Genomic DNA, 27,947 nt, shown 5'->3' on the forward strand with positions numbered 1-27,947 from the left:
TGTGTGGCACGCTCTCGGCCGGCATCTTTATGGTCAGGAATTCTCTATAGGATTGAAAGGACACTTAAGGAAAAAAATTATATATTTACACTTATTAAGTTTTGAAGACTAAAACTGCAGCCCTTACACCCCGCAGGTCCTCCCGGCAGCGCCTCTCCAGCTCTGAGCGCACCACTGCCGCCTGTTGCCGCCGCCTGTCCCTCTCCCACTAGCAGCCGGCACTGTGCTCATATATGGAGGCCACAGAGCGCATACAATGAGAGGCGCCGGCGGCCTCCCTGCACGCTGCTGCCCCACAAGACCCTCAGCGGCGGCAGGCAGGAACAGCCGGCACCGTGTTACACCTTCACTAAGAGAGCTCCGAGCCTGAGCAGCGCGCATTCACCTCCTTCCGGCCCTCTCTAACCGCCGGCAGCCCAGCACTCCCCCCTCCACTACTAAACCCTTCTCTCCGCTCGGCCTGCACGCCTTTCTTATACCAGGTAAACACCACCCGGGGGCGTGTTTCTCTGGAGGGGCGTGTCTACTGGGAGGAGGGTGTTCTCTGCACTCTCTTCGTGGTAACATGTCGCGCCCAGCTCTCCAGAAGACAACCAATAGCGGTCGAAGAGGGCGGGGCACTAGAACTGATTGACGTGGAGTGATGGGCGGGGCTTTACTTTTCATTCCATTGACGGCCATTTTCCGCTTGCGCCTGCTTATTAGCACTCAGGCTCGGGGCGGGGCTTCTCTCCGTGGCCACGCCCACAGCCTCTAAGCGCTTTGTCTCGATAACTTATTGGTCTCAGCTCTTGATGGGCGTATGAAGGCAGCCAATAAGCTGTCGCGCACGGTGGCGCCCTGTCCTGGGTGTCGGAGGCGGGATTTCCCCCGTGACAGAGAGAAACGGGTGGACGTTTACCGGAGACCGGAACCGAGCGGGTACTCGTAGAGTGAGGTAAGGAGAACCGTGCGGGACGGTGCACAGAGGGCAGAGGAGGTGAAGGGCGGGTCCTGGACGCATGGGGGGCTGCTGGGCACACTCCTGAGGGCTGCAAGGTGGTAGTGGCGGGGGCGCTCGGCACCAGGATTAGTAGTCGGGGAAGAGGACGGGCTGATGCGCGGAGCGGCGATGCTGCGGAGGGAAAGTGAGGCCGGGGAGCAGCTGCTGAGTGCGGGGCGCCAGGCTGGACAGGAGTCGCACATGGGGACGTGGAGGTCGGCGCCCCCGGACACGCTGATGTGCCCACCAGCCCGGAGGAGCCGCACAGCTGGCAGCAGGCGGACCGGCAGGTGTCAGCCCCGCCGCCTCCACGTAACCCCGGCTGATCCCGCTATGGGTGACTGTGCCCCGCTGCACCGGGCGGAGTGTTATGTACGGGGTGTCCGGTGCAGTAAGCACCGCCGAGCGGCTCCAGCCTCCCTGCGACCGGATTATTTGTGTGATCCCCGTCCGTGCACGGGCTACCGGGTGGCAGAGCATGGCCGGCCGCGCACGGAGGTGGTCCAGCAGCTGCTCCGGCCGTCAGTGAGTGTCCCGGATCACGTTCTGTCCCCAGAGACCCCCGGCTGCTGCGTGCAGCGCGATGCGTCCTCCCCGCCACCATCACCACCCACTGCCGCTCTCCGGCCTGGGCTCCCTTTTTTACCATGTAAACACGACATGAAGAGGTGTGTCTTACTCCGAAAGGCGTGTCTTAACAGAAGAGGCGGGTCTCCTCTCGGAGAGGGGGCGCGGTTCTCAGCTTTCCTTCGAACACTTGCAAGCCACGCCCCGTACTGTGCATGGCAACCAATAGCTGTACAAAGAGCCGGGGCAACTGTAATGATTGATGTAACAAGTGGGCGGGATCTTCCTTTTCATTCCATTGACGGCCATTTTCCGTTCGCGCCTGCCCGGTAGAGCTCGAAGTTATGGGGGGCGTGGTTTGAAGCCACGCCCACACACCTCCCTGGTGGCTGGGCCTCTGCAGTCTGTTGGTTCCTTAATGTGATCGACGTTTGTGAGCGTCCAATAAGCTGTCGCGTCCAGTACGAGGTATCGGAGGCGGGATTTCCCCCCTGTGACAGAGAAGAACGGGTGGACGCTTACCGGAGACCGGAACCGAGCGGTAATCCTAGTGTGAGTGGCGCTGGGTGGACGTACACGTGGGGCAGCAGGGTGGTCGCTGCCCGGGGGGGCTGCGAGGAGTAATCAGCTGTGACCTGTTCCTTGTTGAGGATCGGGCGACGGCTCGGGATCGCTGGGATGTCCGGAGATGATGGTGGCGGGATGACCGGGGCTCGGCACGTTAATCCTTCAGATGCCACTATGAAGTCGATCTGACACTTATGGGGTGATATGAGGCTGGTGGTGCCCCGTGCTCTATTGTGATGGCACTGCCAGGGGGCGCTGGGCTGCTCTGTAGGGGGGGAGACTGCCTTGCATCATACATATACACATGGGGTATCAGGACACTAGTCACTGGCACCTATATGATAGCTAACATGTCTAGTGTGCCAGTCTGCCAGCATCACCAGTGCCTCCAGCTGGGCACACGGTGGGTTATTCCAGGACTTTAGAGGAGGAGGATAGAATCCTAGACTGGTAGAGCGGAGGGGGACCGCCAGGGTCATTGGGCCCCCTGCTCAGTGCAGGACTCAGGGGTTCAGCCATAAAATGTCCACAGGGCGATCCGGCAGCAAAGAAAGCAAGTAGGATGCTTGTGTAAAGCTAGAGGTATAATCAGTAGAAAGAGGGAGATTGTGATCCCACTGTACAGAGCTCTGATGAGAACAACGGTGTTCAGTTCTGGAGATCTCATCCACAGATAGAAACTGAGAAAATAGAATGAGTCCCAAGACAAGCTGCATAAACAGTTGTAGGTATGAAGACCAAAACATCAGGAAAGACTTAAAGAACTTAATTTGTGCAACCCGGAGCAAAGAAAAGTGGGGGGAAATCAAGTCCTCTTCTAGTCCTATGAGCCCCCAGCTTGTTCTACATGGCCCTTCTCTGTCCAGCCGCTCGGTGACTAGCTGTATGTTGTCACCCGGTCATGCTAGAGGTCTGCCGGAGGAGCTGGGCTGCCCAGTCACAGCATCATGGCTGCTACCACATCTCATACTGTGACAATGGCATGCTTTATACCCAATGGAGTGCCACCACAAGCCATGGAAGTGCCAGGTCCTTAGAGGGAGGCCTGCTCTAGATATTACAAGACCCCCACACCCATATAAATAATGCCAGAAAACGTCTATAGGAAAGTATTGGTGGGGGTCCCAGCCCATGTCTAGCACAAGCAGGCACATCATTCCTATGCCAGCACCTTTAGCGTTGGGTTCAGGGTTTCCATGAATCTGCTTAGTGGTCTGTTTCCCAGCAGTCAGATAGTGAGGGCAGCTAGAACCTCGTTGGTTCTCAACATCTTGTTAAAAAGCAAACATAAACTGGCTCCTGGTTAAAGGGAACCTCATGCACTGTATGTTGCCCTCACTAAGGGCAGCGTGAAGTAGTGATAGATGCTGACTTCAGCGCTGTGTAGTGGGGGTTAAGAACTTACAGCTTGTTCCTACAGCTTTCAACAAGAGGAGTCCAGGTTATTCATGAGCTACTAGGTCCTCATGAATAAACTGGACTCGTCTTGTTTGGGAGCTGTGAGTTCTTAAAGGGGTTGTCTCGCGGCAGCAAGTGGGGTTATGCACTTCTGTATGGCCATATTAATGCACCTTGTAATATACATCGTGCATTAAATATGAGCCATACAGAAGTTATACACTTACCTCTTCCGGTGCTGGCGTCCTCGTCTCCATGGCGCCGACTAACGCTGTCTTCTCCTTCCATTAGACGCGCTTGCGCTGTGCGGTCTTCTGCTTTGTTCAATGGAGCCGCTCCGGCATGCTCGCACTGCCGAGGTCTTCTGCACATGCGCAGACCAGCTCTCCGGCGCGAGCACGCCGGAGCGGCCCCATTGAACACAGCAGAAGACCGCACAGCGCAAGCACGTCTAATGGAAGGAGAAGGCAGCGTTAGTCGGCGCCATGGAGACGAGGACGCCAGCAACGGAGGGGGTAAGTGTATAACTTCTGTATGGCTCATATTTAATGCACGATGTACATTACAAAGTGCATTAATATGGCCATACAGAAGTGTATAACCCCACTTGCTGCCGCGGGACAACCCCTTTAACCACCACTAGACATTACCCTATAAGTGACTGGCCTCAGGAATCGGCCGGTCTGTCACTACTCTATGCTGCCCACAGTGAGGACAACATAAAGGACATGAAGTTCCCTTTAAATATCCAAGGAATTTTGTTTCCCCCCGATCCCTATGACAAGGCAGAAGCTTGTTTAAGCCTCGGGTCCTGTTTAAAGGGCTTTTCTGGGACTATGAAATTGATGTACTTCTGCTGATCCCAGAATAGGCCGACTCTCGCCGATCAGCTGGTTGTTGACACGGCACAACCCTGTACTTCTTGGCTTTGCCCTGTGTTGGAACACTGTCTGGTACAGAGCCGTTCCTGGTGAACAGCCAGCTGATCGGGGAGGGTGGCAAGCATGGGACAACCCGTCCATCTCATATTGATGCCCAGTCTTGGCGATACGCCATCAGTCTAGTAGCCCCAGAGAACGGTTTAATGCTTTGTATCCGAGGGCGGAATAAACCTGTATTTACTGGTGGTTTCTGCTTTGGTGGGAAATGTTCTTTTATACCTGTTTGGCATCGTGCGCTGCAGTACATGGAGGCTCATCTCAGTTTGGTTCCTAGTGCTGCCCCCTTCAGTAGTGTGACGTATTACACATTGACATCTATAGCAGCAACTTGGTAGGGTCTTCGGCTTTGGCTAGTATGTGGGGCTACTATTTTGAGTATTTGGATTGTCCAACATCTTCCTGTATGCCTTCAGTTCATGTGGATAAGGTTGACCATATACCTTAACCCCTTAACGACCACCCATACGCCTTTTATATGGCGGACATTAAGGGGATTTATTCTGATGCAATAGCTATTTTAAAGGGTGGTATCGGAAGCTAGTGCCAGGGGGAGTGGGTGCTGCCACTTGCTCTTACAATGGGGAGTGGAGGAACCCATTTATCACTTATCGGACGCCCGCAAGTTGCTATGGCACCCAGAGGCTTGAATATTGCTTCTGGTTCTGCCAACTATGGTGGCCTATGAGGCTCAGTCTCTGGCTGAGCTTCATAGGCTTTATAATACACTGCTATATTGACTATATTGGAGTATAACAGTGTATTATAAGAATGATAAAAGATGGCGATATACAAGATCCCCTAGTGGAACAAAAATAAAAAGTTAAAGTGTAAAAAGGAAAGAAAAATATCAAAACCCTTACCTTTCATGTTTACTATGTTTAAAAAAAAAAAATCACAAATCTGGTATTGCCGTGTTTGTAATGACCCGGAGGAAAAAATGTAGTACTTTATTTAACCCAGTAGTTGCACCCCATGCAAAAAATACAAAATAACATGGTAGAAATAGCTAATTTTGCCTATCTCACACGTGGGGGAAAAAATTAAAAAAGTCAAGGGTCTGAATGCAGCAATAATTAAAAAACAGAAAAAAAAGCTTAAGGCTGCATTCACACGAACGTATATCAGCTCGGTTTTCATGCCGAGCCGGTATACGTCGTCCTCATCTGCAGGAGGGGGGGGGGGAGGATGGAAGAGCCAGGAGCAGGAACTGAGCTCCCGCCCCCCTCTCCGCCCCTCTGCACTATTTGCAATTAAAGGGATGGGGGGCGGGGCTACGTTCCGAGAATTAGCCCCGTCCCGGCTCTCCCCATTGCAAATAGTGCAGAGGGGTGGAGAGGGGGCGGGAGCTCAGTTCCTGCTCCTGGCTCTTCCATTCCCCCCCGCAGAGGAGGACGACGTATATCGGCTCGGCGTGAAAACTGAGCCGATATACGGTCGTCTGAATGCAGCCTAGTAATGACATAACCGTACTAACCTGCAGTATTAGGTTAACATATTATTTATACGACATGGTGAAGGGCGGTAAAAACACAAAACATGCCAGAATTGAAGATTTTAATCTTGCCTCCTTTTAAAAAAGGAAAAACAATCCAAATGTCATAGGTTTCCAAAAATTAGATAAATGAAGACAAACCCTTTTTATAGTTCATTTGATGGAAAAATAAAAAAAAAATGTTATGGCTCTTGGAATGCGGCGAAACAAAATCTAATCTTTGAAAATAAAGTTTTCTGATCTTGCTAGAATCGTGCCGACCTGGAGAACATCATCATATTGTTTATTTTACACACTGAATGCCGTAAAAATAAAACCTTATAAACAAATGGGGGAAGTTATACAGTAAATTATATGTATCCTAAAAGGATGTCATTTAAAAAAATATTTGCCCTGCAAAAAACAAGCCCTCATGTAGGTGTGCTGAAGCAAAAATCAAGGTTATGGCAACGAAGAAATCCGAAAAAATTAGTTGGTCATTAAGGCGCAAACAGGCCTGGTCACTAAGGGGTTAATCAGATGGCGGGTTAATTGTTTGCCTGACAGCGGGTTACCCCAGCTTCCCTGTTGAGGGAGGTAAGCCACAGGCAGGCAGCTAGCTCTGGTGGCAGCATATTTTCTGGAACGAAAGGATCCTGTGCCGAACTTCACTGTCCTCCATTCTGTCTTCCTCCAACCTCAACTATCCGGCGAACTTAAAGGCCCTCATGTCAGCGGGGCTGACTGTACTCGGCCATGTCCTTTACCTCCCTCCTGCCCCCTATAATGGCTCTTCTTAGTGTTAGTTCCTGACACATTCACAGCTCTAGGAACGTAATCGGGTGAGCTTCTAGGGATCTACAGGGGGCTCAGTGGTGAGACCCCCTGCAATCAGCGTTTTATCAGTAACCTATGGATAGGTGATGGCATTGTATCTTGTGAATACCCCTTTAAGCAGCCCATACACAGTACAGCAGTGGTTCCCAATCGGTGGATTGGGACCGCCGGGCCCATTGAAAGCAATAGGAGAACTCCGCGATCCTCTGCCGCGGCTGTCACAGCCATGGCAGGGGATTCCCTTCATTCCTGCAGTGATGCAAGGCTGTTTACACATGAAAATGTCTTGCATCCACAGGGCTTTCACATGGATGGTGAGGGCAATATTGGGCCGCAGTTCACTCCCCAATGTCGCCCTCGCCCGTGTGAAGTTTACAGCTGCTTACTCATATACAGGTTTCCTGCATGTCGGTGGTGGACACAGAGATGATCTGCAGCAGATTTCACCATTTCAGTTGAATTCGAATTGAACGGGAGTAATCTATTGCAGATCTGCAGCAAACCCATATGTCCACCCCATGTATGGCAAATCTGTACATAGTGTCTCCCTGCTTGGAATTGCAATTTATGGCGTAATCTATACGGAGCAGATGTCACTTCTGGCCATGGATCCTGTCCTTGGACTCTCGCAGGTGGACATTAAATCTGTGTGCCAATCTGAGGCAAATTCGCATCAGAAATGTGGCTCTGCCGTATATTTCTGCCAGGGCTTTAGAGGTGGAATCTGCGCCAAAAATCTAACGCCGATTCGGGCACGTGAACATAGCCTAAATGTGTTTTTTTAGAAAAATCTGCTTAATGTCACAATCAGGGGACGGCATTACCTGCTGCCGAGAATCCGCCTTCTCTGCTTGCAACGGCGTCAATCCGGTTGTAAGCAGATGGGCTGAACCGTGTCCGACAGACTTGGATACTATGACCAATCTGCCTTCTCGGTGGGGGGATCGGGCAGTTCGTGTGGAGTTACCACCAATTTCATCTCCAGCTTTCAGTTCTCTCTGAGCTGGTGGGTGTAGCCTAGCTGCTGTGCTGGCCCCATTGGAAGCAATGGGCGATATTGGCGAGAGATGAAATTTACTGTAATGTGTTTCCTGCATAGCATCGCAACACGGTGCCATGCAGGAAAACATTTGCTTGCGTGTATGTACCTATCCTATACACTGCAAATGGAGAAAACAGAAGATTTTGCTTCCTGTAGCAAACACCTAAAAAATTATATCTGGGAGAACACTAGAAAAGTACTGAGCAGTGTAGATGTGATTTTAGTAGTTAAAAAAAAACCCCGTAAATAACTCACCGGTACCTGTCATAGCACATCTGTGTGAGTCTGCTTCCATCTCTCTCCTCCTCCTCGTCTCCATTAGTAATCGCTCTCCTTTACTTTCTGTTCTCAGTCTTGGCCAGCAGATTAGAAAGAAGAGAGACTGCTAGTAGCCAGCAGATGAGAGGGATTTTTTTTAGGCACGGAATCATCTTTTTATATAAAGTAATTTGCACTTTTGCTAGTATTCACACTGCTTATCATAGAAGTACAAGTTGTCTAAAAAAAATTAGTGACCATATAAGTGACTTATCAATTTTCATCCATATATAATATATCATGGTCCTCTACTAGATGCTTTTAAAATCCCCTTGCCATACGCTGGTCATGAGGTGTACAGTTGTTTTGAAATCAGCCGTTAACTCCTGCAGCGGGCCCTGAGGATTCAGTCCTCTCCATTATTTGCACACCATGTAGGTTCTTGGTGTTTGAGCTGCTGCTAATTGGCAGTTTTCTCTCTATGCACACTATAGTGAGAAGACTGTCCATCATTGTCGGGAGGGCAGGGTTATCCTTCCACTCATGAATGAGGACCCCTGGCTGCAAGAGATAATAGATTTCAGGAAAACTATTGAACGGTATAAAATAAGTGACCATGGCTGGATCAGGGCGTCTGTCACTGGTTTATGCTGACCTGAGAGAGGGAGCTTCCTGTATACCAAGTCATTGGGTGTATTGTATACCAGTATGCAGTAAGCTCTTAGGCTCCCTCTAGTGGCAGCTGCACAGCCAGAAAGTAGAGCACAATGTTTTCGGTAAGGCAGTTGGTCAGTCCACAATCTCATGTAAATGCTGTCTTTAGCTTACATATAATGTTGATTATGTTGTAAACCAAATCTGATTTGCTGCTTAGATTTTTAACCCCTTCATGACACAGCCCTTTTTTTTTTTCCATTTTCGTTTTTTCCTCCCCCTTTAAAAAAATCATAACTCCTTTATCCATTGACATCGCTGTATTAAGCCTTGTTTTTTGCGGGACGAGTTGTATTTTTCAATGGTGCTACTTAAAGTACCATATAATGTACTGAAAAACTTTAAAAAAATTCTAAGTGGAGTAAAATGGGGAAAAAGACATTCCGCCATTTTTAGTGCGTCTTGTTTCTACGGCGCACAAACTGCAACAAAAACGACATGATAACTTTATTCTATGGGTCAGTACGATTACTACAATACCAAACTTGTATAGTGTTTTTTTTTTTACTATACTACTCTTTATTTTTTCAAAGGCATTTAATTTTTTTTCAATTATTTTCTGTGGTCATTTTGTGCGCGCAATAACTTTTTTAAATTTTTCCGTCGACGTAGTTCAGCGAGGGCTCATTTTTTCTGAGATGTCCGATGTTTTCCGTTACTACTAATTCAGAATACATACAACTTTTTGATCGCTTTTTATTGCGGTTTTTCTGGGAGACAGGGTGACTGAAAAAGTGCATTTCTGGTGTTCTTTATTTTTTTGGACTATGTTCACCGTGTGGGGTAAATAATGTGCTACTTTGATAGATCGGACATTTATGGATGCGGCGATACCAAATATGTATTTTTTTTTTTATGATTTAGATTTTTTTAATTACAGATATGGCAAAAGGGCGTGATTTTGTACCTTTTTTTTTTTAATAATTAAAAAAACTTTATTGATCTTTTTTTAACTTTACTTTTAAGTCCCCCTGGGGGACTACAATATGCGATGCTTTGATCGCTCCTGCAGTATGACGTAATGCTATAGCATTACGTCATACTGCATTCTGACAGCCTATCAAGCCACCCCATGACATCTGCACGGCTCCCTCGATCTCGGGGGGGGGGGGCGTACGGCAGGATTTAAATGCCGCTATCAGAATTGACAGCGGCATTTAAAGGGTTAATAGCTACGAACGGCCGATTGCAGCTATTGCCCACAGGTGTCAGCTGTAGTAGACAGCTGACGCCCGCCCTGTATGCAGGGAGGTCGCCCCGCATACATACCCTGACGCTCCAGGACGTAAATGTACGTCCTGGAGCAGGAAGGGGTTAAACTTAAGAATCAACGGTGCCAAAAACTATTGTATTTAGCAGATGGAGGTGTTTGCAGTAGTTCTGTACATTTACAGGTGAATATACACCCGTAGTAATCCTTCATTTAATGAATCTGAAAATCGGGGAGTCCATGACGCTCCTGATCTACTATGTATGATGTCTAACATAACTCATACTGTCTTCATGACCCTAAAGATTTGTCAGGCCATCTGCTGGGAAATGTTCCTACTGGACCCCAACATGATTTTCAATTGGTGTCTATAGTCTAAACTGGTCCAGTCTTACTGGCTCCTGAATCACTTACATTTCACCACCCCTGGCTTAAAGCGAACAGACTTTCCAGAATAAGTTGCTGTGTGTACATGAGGAATAAAGAAAAGAGTTTATTACCGTGTTAGCCAGTAGAACAAAATGTGATGGTTTATCCTCCTGAGAACCAAGTAATCTTGTAGATATGATACCTTTTAATGGCTAACAAAAATACATGATGTAATGGTGAGCTTTCAAACTTACTTAGGGTTCTTCCTCAGGCCTAATATGATAGATCTGAAGAAGCATATATTGTATGTATCACCTAGAACAATCACAGTTTGTTCTACTGGCTAACACTGTGCCAAACTCTTTTCCTTATTCCTCATGTACACATGGCAGCTTATTCTAGAAGGTCTGTTACATTTCACCACCCCTGGCTTAAAGCAAAGTGTTTTAGGAGCCAGACTGGACTGGGAGCATAGACCATAGACATCAATTGAATGTTGGGGTCCAGTAAGAAGATTTCCCAGCAGATGGCCTAACAAATTTATATACAAGTCAAAATGGTCAGAAGTAGTGTTATTCCTCAGGTAAAAATGGGATGGTTCTCAATAAGGAAATAAGTAATCTTGTATATATGATACATTTTAATGGATAGCAAAAAATGATGGTACAGCAAGCTTTCAAACCTACTGGGGGTTCTTCTTCAGGCTTAATAGGATAGATCTGAAGAATCATATATATCTATTATGCCTGAAGAAGAACCCTAAGTAGGTTTGAAAGCTTGATGTAACAACATCATTTTTTGTTAGCCATTAAAAGGTATATCTGCAAGATTGTTCTCAGTATCAGAAAAGGCCATCACATTGTTACCTGACTATTTTTGACTTGTATCGAGCATTTATCACCAATTTTCCCCTCTGCGGGCTCTATCACCAAGGCTAAGTTCACACTGGCACACTTTGAGGTTGAACATTGTGCATGTAATTCCATGGACAACACATGGCCCCCGTTCTAGCGTATGAGGCTGTGCACATGGATGTTTTTTCACACGGACCGCATGAAAACAACTTGTAGTATTTTTGGATGAGAAATGGGACGTTGCAGTGCACATGATTGTGCTGGGTCTGCGTAGATTGGACATCACACGGACTGGTGCCTCATCGGGGAGGACTGTATACAAAAGTCCAGTTCTATCCGCGCAGTCGTATTGGACTCTTGATACTCTGTAGGCCAGTCTTCTCCATGCTTGGAATCACATGTATACTGAATATACACATGTATCACATGTACACTGCTTGGATACTCTGTGTAGGCCAGTCTTCTCCAAGCTTGGAATCCCATGTATACTAATTATATACACATGAATCACAAGTATACTGCTGGGATACTCTGTGTAGGCCAGTCCTCTCCATACTGGAATCGCATGTATATTGCTCATACAAAAGTATTGAGCAGTGTAGATGTGATTTCCAGTTGATTTTCACTCGTGGGCACGGAAAAGCGTTTTGCCTAGCATGTCCTATGGGCTGTATTTGCTGCGGGATCCGGAGGTAAACGCTCACTCTGGATCCAGCACTGCAAATCCGTCCGTGGACATTGGGCCTTAGTAGTCGAATAATGTTGACCAACCGTTTAGTTCTAGCTTATAAAGTTTGACTCTGAATGGAGCTGTTGAGTCCGAGGTGGGGTGCGCTAACTTCTCCGCGCTCAGCATGTTGACGGACTACTCTCTCCAGAAAAGCGTGTGTTACGTAATCTGCACTGAAATAACTCTGGACTGTATCAAGAAGTCACATACCTTGTTTCCCACAACTATGGCTCTGAGTAAAGTAGCAAGAGTGTACAAAATTCTGCAAGGAAGTCTTGAGCATGATGCGCCGCCACCGCTCTGCAGTAAGCCATACTACAATTGGGTAGACCCAGTAGATATCAGTATTGGCCCTATGCAGGTTCTCACCGTATCCTCACAAGCATATTTTGACTCCGTATTTGGTCCATGTCTTGCAGACTGGAATACGGAGTCATTGTAAATCTATGTATCTGTCTACATGGCTGTGTTTTTCACAGTTGCGTTTTTAAACTGTAGCCCGCGCTACTTCTGGTAGTTTTTGCTTCTGTAGTTGCTTTCGGTGAGCATATATGGATCCGTATTTACCGAGTTGAAAATGAAACTAATGCCAGCGTATATAAGGTGAATAGTGATGAAATACTGCTGACCTGCAGATGCAACGTCCTCTAACATGTCTGTATTACTGTCCTTTGACACTGGCCTAAGGAGTCCCAGTGGCAGGAATTCAGGTCCTTAGTCTTTTTGTTTTTCGTTGTAGTATTGATTTGGGTGTGTGGCTATTCATCGAGCACTGACAGCTTTTTTCCCCTTTTAGTTTCACTAGGCTCTGACTTTTCTTGCTGATGCCCCTTCCCTAGGCACGGAGCACCAGGGAGTAACATTTTTTGGGCTGCCCCCCGAATTTTGCACTTATTGAGGTATGAGGTGTCTTAGGAAAGCTTAGATTCTGACGTTTCGTACGATACTAAGCTCTTGCCCTAATAATAAAGCTGCGGCAAGCGTTTAAAGAGAACCTGTCACCTCTGTTCCACCCATCAATCCATCCCCAGCCCACTGTTAGCCACCAAACCACTTTTCATAATGCGTATCCATAATTACCAATAACGCCGCATATCTTAGGAAACACCCTTAATAAAACTCCCATACTGTATTCTGATGAGGGCTTAGTCTGCAGCTGCGAAAGTATTCTTTGAAGCCATGCTTCTCTGGCCTTGGATTGTCCTCTACATCCTCCTCATCACTGCCCGTACATGTGCGGAGGTGTCTGCCAGTAGCAGGGCAAAAGAGAAGCCACAGTTTGGACATGGGGGACAATCAAAGGCCAGGCGGACGTGGTTTCAAAGAATCCTTCTGGTGGTTGCAAGGTTTGGGTTCGCCCACCGGACTGGTAGGCCTTCACTGGAATAAGGCATGTTGCCGAATGCCGGTGGTGGGAAAGGTTGTTTAGTGGCTGACCGTGCAATGAGGATAGCCCAATGGGTGCAAAGGAGGTGACTGGTTCCCTGTTTAAAATCGTGGTGCATTACAGAAGTTCTTGGCAGTGAAACTAATCTGGCTTCTGCTTGTCCAGCATTTAGTAAAAATAGTTCCCACAGCTCATCCTTTTTATTGACTTGATCGATAGCATGCATGGATGAAAACTGACCTGATGTGACACGTATGTGCCGGTGGCTTGGCTTCATTAGAGCAAACATGGTCGAAATCCTGGAATTACTACAAAATAGATCCTAAACTTCCTGGACCCTCGTGAGCCTCATATTGGGAGGTCTTGGGGTTGTCAGCAGTCGCATCAAGTTCAGGATTTGAGTTAAGATGGTCTTTAAACGTTACGTGATACTGCACTTTGAGCCGTTAACTTGTGTTTAATACGATGGGCAATGTGATAACCAGCAGCACTGCAAATCATTGTATCCATCTAGAACAATGTTGCTGTGCAGAAAAATCCCTTTAACATGCTGGCCACAAAAGGTTGCTTCTAATTTGCGGCTTATTAATACTTTGTCCTTCTGTAGTAAGAGATAAGACAATGAACAGGAAGTGAAGGAGGGGGATGGCTCATGCTGCCCATAGAAGTGAATGCGGAGGGGAGGAGGAGGAAGATGCTGCAGCAGCTGAGAAGTGGGGAGGTAGCGTGCAGAGTGGAAAACCAGTGCAAAATACAGGATACAAGTCCTGTAACGGCCAGAACTAGTAGTCATCGTCATATTTACACAGCAGCTTATTCTGAAGGTTCACTTTAATTGTGCAGTTTTTGTAACAATGACTCTTCCACATTTGTAGGAACATCGCTGGCACCCGACTATGTTTTCAGGATGAAGCGGAGAGTGGATGATCCAGAGCCAGCACCCTACCCACCCCAGCAACGACGTATCACTGAACCATATGCCCATCAACGTGCCCTTGCTCCAGCCCCTCCTGCTTATGAATCGCAGTCTGATGCCATGCAGCCCGCCACAGGCATCCAGTACTCTGTGACGCCTGGATATCAGGTAAAACCTACTAACAAACATGTAATACATTTTACATAATGCTAGGTGAGGTTCATGTGTAGTTTTTAGCCAAGATTTCCTTTTTTTTCTTACTATAAAATATTGTAATGTCAAATATTTAAAGGAAAAAAAAGTAAAATCTCCGAAAGAAAATGGGCCAATAACTAGAGTGAGCCCCGCCCCAATGGTAGTTGTACTCTGCACACTAAAGCTGCCATCTAAGTCCGTGGAGATGCAAGCCATATTAGGCTAACTTGACACGGGCGAGCGTGTTATTGCGCTCGCCAACATGCGTCCCCGTCCGCCCCCCTCCCCCCTTCCTGCGGGTGCAATGTGTTTTTATATCAAAACCGCCTTGCATCACTTCGGCGAGGAGTTTCTCCCCTAGTTTTCAATGGGGAGACCTTGCATCGCACCACTTGAACCTAGCACGTGTTACGATGCTGCCGGCGGCCACATTACAAGCGATGGGCGATGCATTGGCATGCCCAAAGATAGGACATGTTGTAATTTGTTTGTAAAAAGAATGGGCTTCATATTCGTGCGAGATTTGGTATATTTTGAATGGTTGATGTTTATGTTAATCTCCTCTTAGGTTTCAACCGTGCCTCAAAGTTCTGGCAGTCATGGACCAGCAGCTCTGGCAGCAGTACATGGTGCCCATCATCACACCAACCCTGTGCCAGGCCATGGCGGTCCTGGGGTTCAGAGTCATCCACATTCAACCCCGCCAGCTGCTCCTGCCCAGGGTCAGCAGTTCCAGAGACTAAAGGTATGAGGATTAGAAGGTAGTGGTGGTCTGTGTCATCAGTTGGAACAGAATGTGATGTACGTTCTCACTGTTGGATATGGTCTATCTGTACCATCAATGACACAGAAATGTAATGAGTTTTCATTTTCTTTCAGGTGGAAGATGCACTTTCTTACCTGGATCAGGTTAAATTGCAGTTTGGCAGCCAGCCCCAGGTTTACAATGACTTCCTTGATATTATGAAGGAGTTCAAATCTCAGAGGTAAATAGGCGTCGACAGTTGTGTTCACCTGCATTGTCCATGGCAGACATGGTTTGTACCTGCTTTAGGCCGTCTGTCCACTGGCGATCATCCGCTTGCAATAAATCGCCTGCATATCACGCTATGAAAAGCTTTCCATAGGCCAAATATGGAAAGCACAGCCCAATGTCCACAAGCGGAGAGTCATAGTGATTCTCTGCTTGTGAGATTGAAATCGCGGCATGCTGCAATTTGTCACCATTCTCCGCGGTGAGCCTATCTGTTAGGCTCATTGCGGAGCCCTGTCAGTGCTCGCCCCTCCTCCCCCGCGATGCAATATTGTTAGCGATATTCCATCATGGCCGTGGACAGGCAGCCTTACACATATTTCTGTTGCTGCTCTATTAAATGCAAACCGAATATTATTTTGATCATTTTCTAAGCGTGCGCTCACATCCGCAGTCTACGTTTTGTGTATGTGCTGTTAGATTTTGTTAATGTGTATATGAACTTTAATTTTTTTTCTTTTTTGTGACCTCCTTCCCAGCATTGACACTCCAGGTGTCATCAGTCGGGTTTCCCAGCTATTCAAAGGCCATCCGGACCTCATAATGGGTTTTAACACATTTTTACCACCTGGGTATAAAATTGAGGTGCAGACAAATGACTTGGTAAATGTCACAACACCTGGACAGGTCCACCAGATCACAACCCATGGTCTTCAGCCCCCCGTTCCACCGGTTCCTCCACCTTCACAACCGTCCACACAGACTGCTCCTCCTCCAGTGCACCCAACTCCTCCACCAGCACCAGCAAAAGTTAATAAGGTAAGTGTAATATGTGTCCTTGTTTCCTTTTTACTTATATATTATGCAATAATTCAGCAGGTATGTGAAAATGTGGAGAGTATTAATGCTCTTGTTTAGGACTTGGGAATGTATTACACAATTGCTCTAGGAATACCCCGAGTTATATAAATACAATTCTAATTGCCAAAGGAAAGAAATACCCCTGGATAATATACCCTAAATATAATGTAAATACTTTATTATTCAAAAAGGACAAAGTCAGCATCAAATGATATATAAAATAAAGGGGCAAATGGTGGTAGTAATGAGATGTGACCAGCAGTCATCAGCTAGTATCACATAACACATAGGCCTGGATGGCCAACGTCTAACAGCCTATGTAGAGATTATTAAGGCAGCACCACCAAAACCCTATTAAAAGCTAATCTATAGCCTCCCATACTTGTCTAGGACTTGGAGTTTTAGGTAATCATCTGTGTTCTGAAAATAAACTGTAGCGTTGCCTGTGATTAAAGACTCTTTACTTGAGATATTTCGCTTTTAAAGGGAGCCTATCAAAAGATTCATGCGGTCCAAATTATGAACAGCATGGCATCTCATCAGCCCCCTCATTACAGAGCTACATTTTACTCCTGAAATACTGCGGCTTTTCAGAGAAAAGAGTTTAACAAAGGAACGGGAAGAAGGGTCATTGGACCCGCTGCCCTCTGACTTCTCCCTCCCTGGCTTGAGTAGATTGACAAGTCGCTGCTGTATACAAATATAGGGGAACCTGTCAATCTAGCCGCAGAGTTTCAGAATAAAACCTGGCTTTCTGTAATGAGAGCCTCTCGGGATTTTGGACAGCATGAATCTTCTGATGAGTTGGCTTTTAAGGCTCGGGCTACACTGAGACCTCTTCTAGTGCGACTCTTACAGTTTTTAAGTTTTGAGTTACACTAAATAAAAGTCTATGTAGCCTTAGCAACTAAAGCTCTGACATGTCCTGCAGAACATGCAACCACTTTAGTTCTTGGACCCCAACGGATAACCATTGCTGCCCTTTCTCTGTGATCTGGCAAAAGTTAGTTGAAAGTAGTGGCTATCGAAAAGTAAAGTATCTTAGATCGGTTTTATAAATCAGTTTTAACCTTTTGCTGTCGGGAAAACTTTCACAACCACTACACCTGAATTCTAGAATAAAAAAGATCATGTCACACTACCATACCCGTCTATCTTGGTCTCTTTGTGAAAATGCCACCAAGCAATATACAATTTGAAGCACAATGTATCATGGAGGTCACTATTGTACTGATTGGGCACAGGGAGGGTTAGATGTGTTACTGAGCATCTTTTTACTCCTTTAGTTTAATGGTAAAAATTTTAAAGAGGCATATATCATCCTAATGACCCCCTTAATTACGTCTGTATTCATCATGGGTGGGGGTCCGCTGAGCCCACTCCATACCCAGCAGCTGTCAATGGTTTTGTTTCGCTGACCGCTCCCTGCATTGGCTTTAACTGAAATGCTACAGGCAACATCGCTACATCATCTAAACAGTTAGTGGCAGGGCTTAATGGGCTCATGTTAAAAGTACGAAATACTGCAACATGCTTTTTTTTTTTTTTTTTTTATAAAAGCAGTAAAACGCAAACCATTTATATAAATTTGGTATTGCCATAATAGTATTTAACCCACAGAAAAAAGTGAAAGTGCCATTTTTGCTGTACCATTTAAAAAAATATGAAATTGCTATTTTTTTTGATTTGCTTAAAAATGTTTACTTTTTTCAGTACATTTTATATGCATTTTATGGTTCGATCAAAAAAACTTGGGCTATAAAATATCAAGCCCTCAAATGGCTATGCTGACAGAAAAAAAGGTCATTGCTCTTAGAAGGCTGGGACAAGAAACAAAAAATTAGGTTAGGACTGGTGATACCTGTACCATAGCTCCTCTGTTACCTACTTGTGGTCACTGCAGATGGGAGTGTGATGATGATGATCAGCTGTGATCCTCCTGATGTCAATTGAAGTTCTCCTCTGCCTTAGGCTAATTTCACACATGCGATACCAGGCCATGAAACTGCCCGATATTGCGTTTGCCAACATCAGATTTCGACGCGGATGGTACTTCGGGGAGAGTGTTGCGGAGTGTTTCCCATTGTTTTCAGTGGGAAATCTCGCATCACACTTGCATGCATCTAGCATGCGGTGGGATGCTGTCGGCCCCATTAAAAAAAAATTAAAAATGGGCGATGTGACGTGAGAGCACAACCAAAGATGGGACATGCCGGGATTTCTTTTTCTTTTTTTTTTCTTCCACTTCGGGATACGATGAGGGGGGAAAAAAATCACTCATGTATGGCCCCATTCAAAAGAATGGGGTTTATATTCGTGTGAGATTTGTACATCTCGCACAAAACAAATCTTGTGCATGAATCTTCTGTGTGAAGGTGGCCGTAGGGCGTCTTCACACAGCACGTATTAATTGGGATCTGCTGAGGATTTTAACCCTTATTTGTAAAGGATTGAAATCTGTAGTAGAACTAGACATACTGCGGATTTAGAATCTGTTGCATTTTTAAAAAATGCTGCGGATTCATTGTGGAAACTTTCTGCATTATGGGAGGGAGATTTCTGTAATTGTACAGTAAATTCTGCAAATTTTCCAGCTTCTGGAAGTAAAACCAGCCACGTACCCAGAAGACTGCAGCATAAATAGTGAGTTTTGTATTCTCTGAAATCCTGGGCTTTAGTATGACGCCAAGATCTCAGCTGTAGCCGTAATATTCTAGTCACCAAGTGTTTAAAAGGAATCTGTCGCATTTTTCCTAACTAACAATACTAAGGCCGGTCTCACACAGGTAGATTTAGAATGTAGATTCCGCAATCGCTGTCCCTGCGGGCGATCCGCAATATATGGGCAATAAAAGGCATGGACTTTCGCTGGTTCGCTCAGACATGATTCCATGAGCGACATGCTTTATTTTAGTACACATTCCGAGTGAATGACCTTCTTTGAAATCAATTGACGCAAGCATTCCGTCGCCCATACGCAATTAACATTGGGTATAAGCGGCGGAAATGCTCACTACTTAGGAAAATGGATAGAAAAGCTGGAATGCCGGCTGGAGAGGAGTGAGAGGTCTTTGTCCTGCGCAGAAGACATGCTATGCATTGCGTACATCTGCATGGAAAACGATAAAGTCTGTGATCTCTTGTGACCATTTGCAATTACTTTTTGCGATGTATCGCAGGTCTTCCTCTGCAAAGATCCGCATCAGTAACCTGTCCAGTTCATGTGAGCCCGCCCTTACTGTAGATGATGTAAAAGGAAAGACAAGACAGACCTATATTTACTTTTATTGGCTGCACCTCCGTGGCCTAGAAATCGCTGTTTACAAACATTGCGTGCTGTGTGCTAACCAAGAGCTTGACAAGGACTCCGGAAGGGGTTGAAACGTTGCTGCTCTGCCCTTTATGGATCCATAAAGAAGTACTATCTGGGATCACTGGTTGTGGTGCTCAGTTTACTTTCTATTTGGATGACGTTGTTAGTCCTTGGAGTCAGGACTTGCTGAGCTTTGCACACCAGACCCGCACCTCGCACCTATTTGCTTATTTGAACCAGGAGAAAACTGTTTGCTGGGCCCGTTCAAACCTTCGGAATCATCTGGTCTCCCCTTGTTTGCTAGATCATTCTATGTTCTGTATCACTTATTTATTTCAATACTGGACATGAAACTTGACTTTTTTTTATTTATTTGCAGCCGGTGCCATCACAGGCACATACACCGACAAATCAACAGAGCACACCGATTCAGTACCCCTCTCCTCGGTCTCCACCAGCACAGCCGCACACACCAGGACCGTTGGCACATGCCACCCCTACAGCTACTGCAGCTACTCCAACCATGCAAAATAACCAGCCAGTGGAGTTCAACCATGCCATCAATTATGTGAACAAAATAAAGAATCGCTTCCAGGGCCAGCCTGACATTTACAAAGCCTTCCTCGAGATTCTGCACACATACCAGGTTAGAATGTGCTGCTTGCTTTATTATTATTTTTTTTTTACCCCCCCCCCCCCCCATCCTCGTCTTAAAAGCGTAATATTCATGCTTTTCAAAATATTACATCATAGAGAAGCTTAAAAATTGTAAGGGGTTTTCCCAGAACTAAGCTATTGTCCTCAGGATAAGTCATCAGTAGTTGATCAGCAGGAGTCAACTGCTCATCGAGATCCCTGGCGATCAGCTGATTGAAGAGACCATGGCACTGGGGTGAGTGCTGCATCCTCTTCTCAGGCCAGTCATGTCACACTCATTGGTCACATGGTTTAAGAGCAACTTAGTCCCCTTCACTTGAATGTGCAATGAACAGTGCTGTGCCTGCAGTGTATTGATGTGACCGTGATGCTCACCTGAGCGCCACTTTCACTTCCATAAGCTGGTGGAAATTCCAAGCAATGCCCCCCCCCCCCCCCCCTTCTGTGATCAACTATTGATGACCTATCCCGAGGAGAAGTCCTCAATAGTGTAGTCTTGGAATCTATGCATCTGCAATGTACAACAGGGGTATAGCACTGCAGGAAAAACAGGGTTTAACTACTGATTCATTTAGACACTGATATATCCTTAAAGTTTACAAAGTTTACATTTGCATGAAATGTATTTAAAGGGGGTTGTTCTGGGACCGTTAAATAATTGGCTGCAAGCAGGGATATGATAAAGTATTAATAATATGGTGAATCCCCTGCAGCATCGGTCATCCCTGCCTGTCTGTTGCTGTTCAACAGTAATGATGTTGTGAATACCCACATGTAATTACTGTTCTCAGCTGTAGTCAGAATGATAGGATGGCTGGACAGCAATAGTCAGTTGGGGATCACTGGAGTGGCGGGGATTTACCAAGTGAGTAAAACTTTTTTTTTTTTTTTTTTACTTTTTCCATTTCTCACAACCCTGCTTCTGGTTACATAATATGCGCATCAAGCATCAGTGTCCAAAACGTGGCCTTTCTCCAATACGTCATTGTCATTTCCTCTTTAGATTTGCAGTCTTGGTGTTCTTCTCATATTTGGAAAGCTCAGCTGTATCTCCTATGTCAAACAATCAACATGTTCTATAGCCCATAGAGGTTTCTTTTTCCCTCAGTGGCAGTCAGTGGTCCCTGGCAAGTTTTTAAACATCCTTGTTTTGTATTCCATAACTTCTTTTAATGCATGTTTTTGGCTCGGCACTGTTGGTATATACAGCTGACAACACTGGTGGCAACAGCCCGTAAACCCCAGATAAAACGGTCCTTGTTATCTCGGCATTTCATTGTCGGAAGGAGACCTAAGCATGTTGCTTGCTATAAATGTAAAGGAAGCCATTTTTCTTATTGCTCTAATGCATCTGAAATGTAGGCTGAAGCCCACAATAAACTTTGTAGACTGTTCTGCATTCACACTCCCTTCTATCTGTCTATGTGCCTAAACACAGGGGAGCAAGTAGCAGGGGATAGATGCAATAGACTGCAGGATCCGACTACACAGGGTTATTAACATGGGTGAGCATGGATCTGCACAGGAGCTTTTAAAAAAGTTCTGGCACTTTTAAGAGCGGAGCCGGATCTCCACATGCAGCAGTCCAATGTAAATGTTTGCATAGGGTTAAATTACCCTGCAGGGGCCATGGAATGTCCTCTTGGACTCCGTCGGGGAGGTATGCATTGGTATACCACAAAAAATGAGCAATGAATAGTGTAGATTACACCATTTCATAAACCAGATCGGTTAAAAAAAAAGTACTTTTCTGATGCTACTGAAAAAGCGATGCTTTTTCCGCACGATAAAATTGCATGAAGTTCATAGAAGATTCTAATATTAAAAATGTATCGCATCACACAAAAATTGCAAGTTCGCGCGATGCGATAAACAAGGAGCTACAAAAATAGCACATTGCAGACCGAGCATACCGTGATTTATTTATTTTTCTCTCTCACAGCATGGCATCAGTGAACAGGTTGCTTATGTAGAAGAACCTATTGAAAGCATAGGTTAAACAAACATGCGTTTTGTAGCGCTGTCGCATTGCTGGAAAATCGCTCGATTTTGTAGCCCATGTAAAAGAGGCCTAAGGCCTCATGCACGGTTTCCCATTGCAGATTCCTGCAGCGGATTCCATCTATGCCCGCAGACATGAGGCCAAAAAATGACACTCACCTGTCCGGACGCGGCGCAGGTCATTCCCCCTCCCCCCGTCGTGCCTGGATCTTTTTTTTTTTTTCTTTTTTCTTCTGCACGATGGATGCATTTGGGACACCAAGCATGCGCCGCGCATGTCCACAGTGACATCCGCAGCCGTGCCGCGGAGCGGACAGCTTCCATTGACTTCAATGGAAGCCGTCCGTGCGGGAAAACTGCAGAAAATAGAGCATGCTGCGATTGTTATCCCGCGTGTGTGATCCGCTCGCCGGGATAAAATGACATCCGCAGGTATTTAATTACCTGCGGATGCCCAATGCATGTCTATGGGCATATTGAACCATGGATTATCCGCACAAGTTCCACTATTCAATTTTGCCCGTGGACATGAGGCCTAAAAGCAGCAGATGCAGAAGCTGGGTAAATCCTGTCTGAGGGTCTCCCACTTTTTGGCTGCTGCTGGCTTTGTATGTAGTGACATGCTCAATTTTACCCATTTACAAGCTGCTTATCCTCTGCCTGTACCGGGGACACTCCGAAGTCTTATGACCTGGCTTATAATGTAACAATGTTCTGTAAAGGTCTTTCGCCCAAATTGCGTTTTTCAGGTTTGCTGCCCCTTAGGATGCATTGATGAATTCACCAGGTTTCAGATTCACTTTTGGCAAATTTAAGGGGATAGGAGAATCCATTCTGTGTGTCCTATGGACCAGCAAGTTGACAAAAGCATGACACGGGAGAATTGATGCTGAACCCTAGTCAGATCTGAGCACCAAGCTCCATTTCCTATATAGAATTGGTCGTCCTCACAATTGCTGCCTTCACAGGGAAGGACCATAGAACATCTCACAAGCTGAAAGTTACAAGCTGCCTATAGAAGTAGAAAAACAAGACCCTTCCCTCAGTATTATATCTGTACTAGTAATTATTGGGACATTCTAGTCCCAGTGTTTCTGGTGGCACATCACACTCACAGTAGCTTGATTACCACAAAAGACAAACACAGCTAGACTCCTCCCACAGCAGTGACATCACCGCAGGTCCTTTAGCCCACAGGATCTCTGTGGTGGTGGTAGGTCAGTGTGTTCTGTCAGGACTGCTGAGTTGTGTCTTCTGAGATAATAACAGCTTAGTTGTATTCTCAGTGTGTTATTTTTATCCTCCCCTTCCAAAAGCCCTAACTGTGTTGTTCTTCCATCAGTCAGACTCTGTTTTATATATGTTGTAGGACCTTCGATGGCGTCACCAGAGGGTGGAGCAATGACATCAGCAGGGGTGGAGCATCAGAAGCACTCACATACATAAATACTCACTGACAAGTGGTTGTTAGTAAAGATACTCCCCGACTTGCGAACATTCAAGTTACGAACAATCTGTCCTGCACAGTATGATGTAATGCTATGGCATTACATCATACTGTGCAGGGACCGGGCGGCTTCTATCAAGCCTGTCTAGTCAGATTGTGGGACACTGTGTGGTTGCTAGGCAGCCGGGAGCCTTCTGGAAGGCCCTAGGGCTGCCTATGCAGAGCGCCTATCAAGCCGTGCGCCAGATAAGTGCTCTGCATAGGCAGCCCTGGGGACTTTCAGGAGGTCCCCGGCTGCCTAGCAACCGCACAGCGTCCCACGATCTTATTGCGGGACACTGTACGGGCCCCCTGAACGTCGGGTGCAGGCTGTTCTTACAGCGGACACCCGGCGGCAGCAGTTCCGACACACCGTTCGTCGGAACTGTTAACGCTTTAAATACCGCTGCGGACAAAACGTTAACCGTTCCGATGAGCGGTGGGGCTCGTCGAAACTGCTGCCGCTGGGTTCGGATGGGTGTCGGCTGTAAGAAGTAGCCGGAACCCGACGTTGTATGGAGTGGGATCCACCCGGGATCCTGTCCATACAAGCATTTGTTTGGACATACGAACAAATGTACTTGTGAACAGGTTCCTGGAACTGAACCTGTTAGCAAGTAGGGGACCATCTGTAGTTTGGTTTATAATCTCACAGAATAATCTGATGCCTTTTTTTGCAAAATAAATAAATAAATAAATTTTCCCCTCAGAAATGATAGGTTCTCTTTAAAACCAAAGCAGTAGGACATCTGTAATGAAGACCTTCTGCACAGTTGCTTTAGTTTAGTTGCACAGATGAAGGGTTAACCATAATCTTCCGTTTCGGATAGTTGTATATCTACTGTGACCAGATTTGACCTGCAATCTGTAAATGCTTCTCGTCTTTACAGAAGGAACAACGTAACGCCAAGGAAGCAGGGGGCAACTACACGCCTGCTCTGACGGAGCAAGAGGTCTATGCCCAGGTTGCTCGACTTTTCAAGAACCAGGAAGATCTCCTGTCGGAGTTTGGCCAGTTCCTGCCCGATGCCAACAGCTCAGTGGTAAGCGGTATTCAGAGCAGTGTTTGGACTTGATCACATTCTAGCAGTGTGATATTTGCCGACTATTCTGTTTGTACATGTTCATGTTGAGAATAGAAACCTGGCTAAGAGAAGATTGAATACGGCACCTTGCCACAAAGCCGCATTCATTTAAGTACCGTTTTATGCTTTTACATGTTCGTTTTTATTCATTTATTTTCAGCTTTTGAGCAAAACTACAGCAGAAAAGGTTGAGTCTGTGAGAAATGACCACGGGGGCACTGTGAAAAAACCTCAGATGAACAATAAACAGCAGAGGCCCAGCCAGAATGGATGTCAGATACGCCGACATTCGGGACCTGGAGCCACGCCGCCTGTTAAGGTGAGTCTGAAACGACACACTCTGATTACAGAAACCAGATTTCATTAACGGAAACCTGCCGCGTCCCCACAGTATTATAAACTAAGTGATGGTGCTGTTAAGGGACATGACAGGGAGCAAGGTGATGCATTTTTTTAATACTCTTGAGATCCAGCGATGTCTCCCTCTAAAGTCAGTGTGCAGCATGAAAATCTGACTCTTCAGTGCTTTTCCATAGACTTATAAAGGAGAGTGCGCATGGAACTCTTTAAAGAGTCAGATTTTAGTGCTGCCTGCTGGTTTTGCCTGGTGACAGCACTGGAGTGCAAGAGCGGCTTCCTGTCATGTCCCCTAAGGACACCGTAACTTAGTTTATGGTGCTTTGGAGATCTGATTGGTTCCGTTTAGGAAATGAAACCTTGCTTATGTACTTGCCCCCGATTTAAGATGCTAAACTTTCTTTTAAAAAGAGGAAAATCCCCTAATATTTCTTAAGCGCACTATTTGGATGTATTGTGGTTCCTTCTAGCTAACACATTTTCTTTTAATAGAAGAAACCGAAAATACTTATCCCAAAGGACCAGTCCTTGACTGATGCAAACAAACATGGCGCAGGGGCAGAGTCTCAATTCTTCGACAAGGTAACTATGGCTGGGACATGCTGTCCAGTATTTCCTTCTTGATCAACTTAGAGTAATTTGAAATGGACTTCTGCGAGGTATATCCGATACGTTTAAAAGGTGTACACAGCTAAAGACATCTGATACACGCTTCATTTGTTTTATTTCTCTTTTACATTAGTGCATTGTGCACACTGGTTGTGATTTTTCATTCATGTATTAAAACCTTGTAAATCCTTATTGAGGGCTTTATTCTTGTTTTTGAGTTTTTCTTACTATTCTCCTGCCATTATTAGGTCCGTAAAGCTCTGAGAAGTTCGGAGGCGTACGATAACTTCTTACGATGTCTGGTCATCTTTAATCAGGAGGTCATCTCTCGGTCAGAACTAGTCCAGCTGGTGTCCCCATTTCTTGCGTGAGTCACTAAGGCATTCTTTAAAAAAAAGTGTTTTAAGGTTTTAAAACTTCGTAAAAGACCAAACTGGTAACCATTTTTTAATACAGAGCGTTTAATAATGTTTTTATTGACTTATGATGGGCCTGTTCTAAATCCTGAAAACTATTTTAATTTTTTTTTTTTTTTTTTTTTTTATAAGCAGCAAATTTCCGGAGTTGTTCACCTGGTTCAAGAACTTTTTGGGCTACAAGGAGTCTTCACATCTGGAAAGCTTCCCAAAAGAAAGGAATACAGAAGGCATTGCTATGGAAATTGATTATGCGTCGTGTAAACGATTAGGCTCCAGTTACAGGGCACTACCCAAAAGCTTCCAGCAGCCCAAATGCACAGGACGAACCCCACTTTGCAAAGAGGTAACTAGACAGGTTTAACTGTTTAGCTGATTAATAGCCGAAGCAATGGTTAGTGTTCAGTGAACTTTGGGAATCTGTCATGAGAACGTTACACAGTGGCAGTGCTGCTACAAGAGTAAGACCCAATGTCCACGGTCAGATCTTATTTGCAGAATCTAAGCTGAAGATCCGTAAATCAAGCCACCAATAGTGGGAAGTATGGGCGCCCGCACATGAAATAAAGCATGCAGATTTGTTTTGCGGACACCTGGCGCTTCCACACACACCCACAGTGAAGAAAATAGAAGACCTGGACAGGCATGCTGTGGCCGCGGGCGGAGTTGGATTCTGCTGCGGGCTCCCGCATGCGGAATCTGATCCACCCGTGGACATTGGGCATAAATGTTTTTGTGAGCTACTTGAGATAACTGAGTTTGCTTTTTTTTTTTTTTTTGCTCTGTCACAGGAAAACCAACTTCCCTTGTATTCACATATATGGTGTAACTAAAGCTCTCTTCACGTCTATGTTGGGAATCCTGTTTTTCCTCTTCCATTTATAGGCACAGAAAAATGGAATACTATGTGGGGACAGATCCTTCATATGACAGACCCCAGCAGCTCCCATGGTCCCTATTGACTATATTGGGGTCCATCATATTTTCCAGAGTTTTTGATGGAATCTGCGACCGTTTCCCACCAGATGTGACAGAGCCTACGTGGTCTACTTTTCTAGAGCTGTTAGGACTTACCAATACAATACAGGGGTAAAAAACACCAGTAAACACCCTGCTTACAATCAAATTCCTTGTACTTTAACTTTTTAAGTTATTTTTTTCCAAGTAGTACAATCAAAATCCTGTTCAAATTTATCAGGTCCAAATCCATTGAGTCTTCTGGATTCAGTTTACTATATACAGCTGCTCCTTCTAACTCACTGCTTTCAAGGCAGTCAGAAAAACAGGAATCGCACCAGAAAATGATTGCGATGATATGCTACACCGTGTTACCGATTACAGAAGTCAAATGCTATTTTGTAAATGAAGATGTAACACTGGTGTATTTCCATTGTGAAGAGATAATCTGTACCTGCCTCCCTCCACAGGTCCTTAATGACACCTGGGTTTCCTTCCCCTCCTGGTCAGAAGATTCTACATTTGTCAGTTCTAAAAAGACTCAGTATGAGGAACACATTTATCGTTGTGAAGATGAGCGATTTGAGGTAAGGCAGTACTACAAGTGTATACCACACATATCCTTGCACCGTAACCCCCAATGTAGATTAGACAAGTCTTCTGAACCAGCTGACCTCTGTAGGACTGGACAACCTTTGTATGTTTAGAAGCCCCCCGACTTTCCCTAAACCAGTGACGTGGTGGTGGATAGGCTGCGTTATTTTAAATGCCTAATTCATTTTGCCCTCCCTGGA

General features: G+C 45.7%; 1 protein-coding gene across 5 annotated transcripts in view; it reads left to right on the top strand.

The window, feature by feature from the left end:
• The first annotated feature begins 837 nt into the window (after nt 1-837).
• Nucleotides 838-27,947, top strand: part of SIN3A (SIN3 transcription regulator family member A) — a 52,448-nt gene continuing 25,338 nt past the window's right edge. For 2 of the 5 annotated variants that reach the window (XM_066592389.1, XM_066592393.1), the window contains exons 1-12: nt 838-937; nt 14,203-14,411; nt 15,007-15,183; nt 15,318-15,424; nt 15,951-16,230; nt 19,965-20,231; nt 24,620-24,772; nt 24,975-25,133; nt 25,664-25,753; nt 26,029-26,147; nt 26,332-26,542; nt 27,624-27,740. In XM_066592389.1, the coding sequence (XP_066448486.1) occupies nt 14,235-14,411; nt 15,007-15,183; nt 15,318-15,424; nt 15,951-16,230; nt 19,965-20,231; nt 24,620-24,772; nt 24,975-25,133; nt 25,664-25,753; nt 26,029-26,147; nt 26,332-26,542; nt 27,624-27,740 (1,857 nt within the window). In that variant the 5' untranslated portion in view covers nt 838-937; nt 14,203-14,234. Of the gene's footprint in view, nt 938-1,971; nt 2,102-14,202; nt 14,412-15,006; nt 15,184-15,317; nt 15,425-15,950; nt 16,231-19,964; nt 20,232-24,619; nt 24,773-24,974; nt 25,134-25,663; nt 25,754-26,028; nt 26,148-26,331; nt 26,543-27,623; nt 27,741-27,947 lie in introns of those variants that run through there. The other 3 variants (XM_066592392.1, XM_066592390.1, XM_066592391.1) reach the window with 3 other exon arrangements.

Source organism: Eleutherodactylus coqui, chromosome 2 (assembly GCF_035609145.1).
Source record: "Eleutherodactylus coqui strain aEleCoq1 chromosome 2, aEleCoq1.hap1, whole genome shotgun sequence".
In the NCBI taxonomy this organism is placed as follows: Eukaryota; Metazoa; Chordata; class Amphibia; order Anura; family Eleutherodactylidae; genus Eleutherodactylus; species Eleutherodactylus coqui.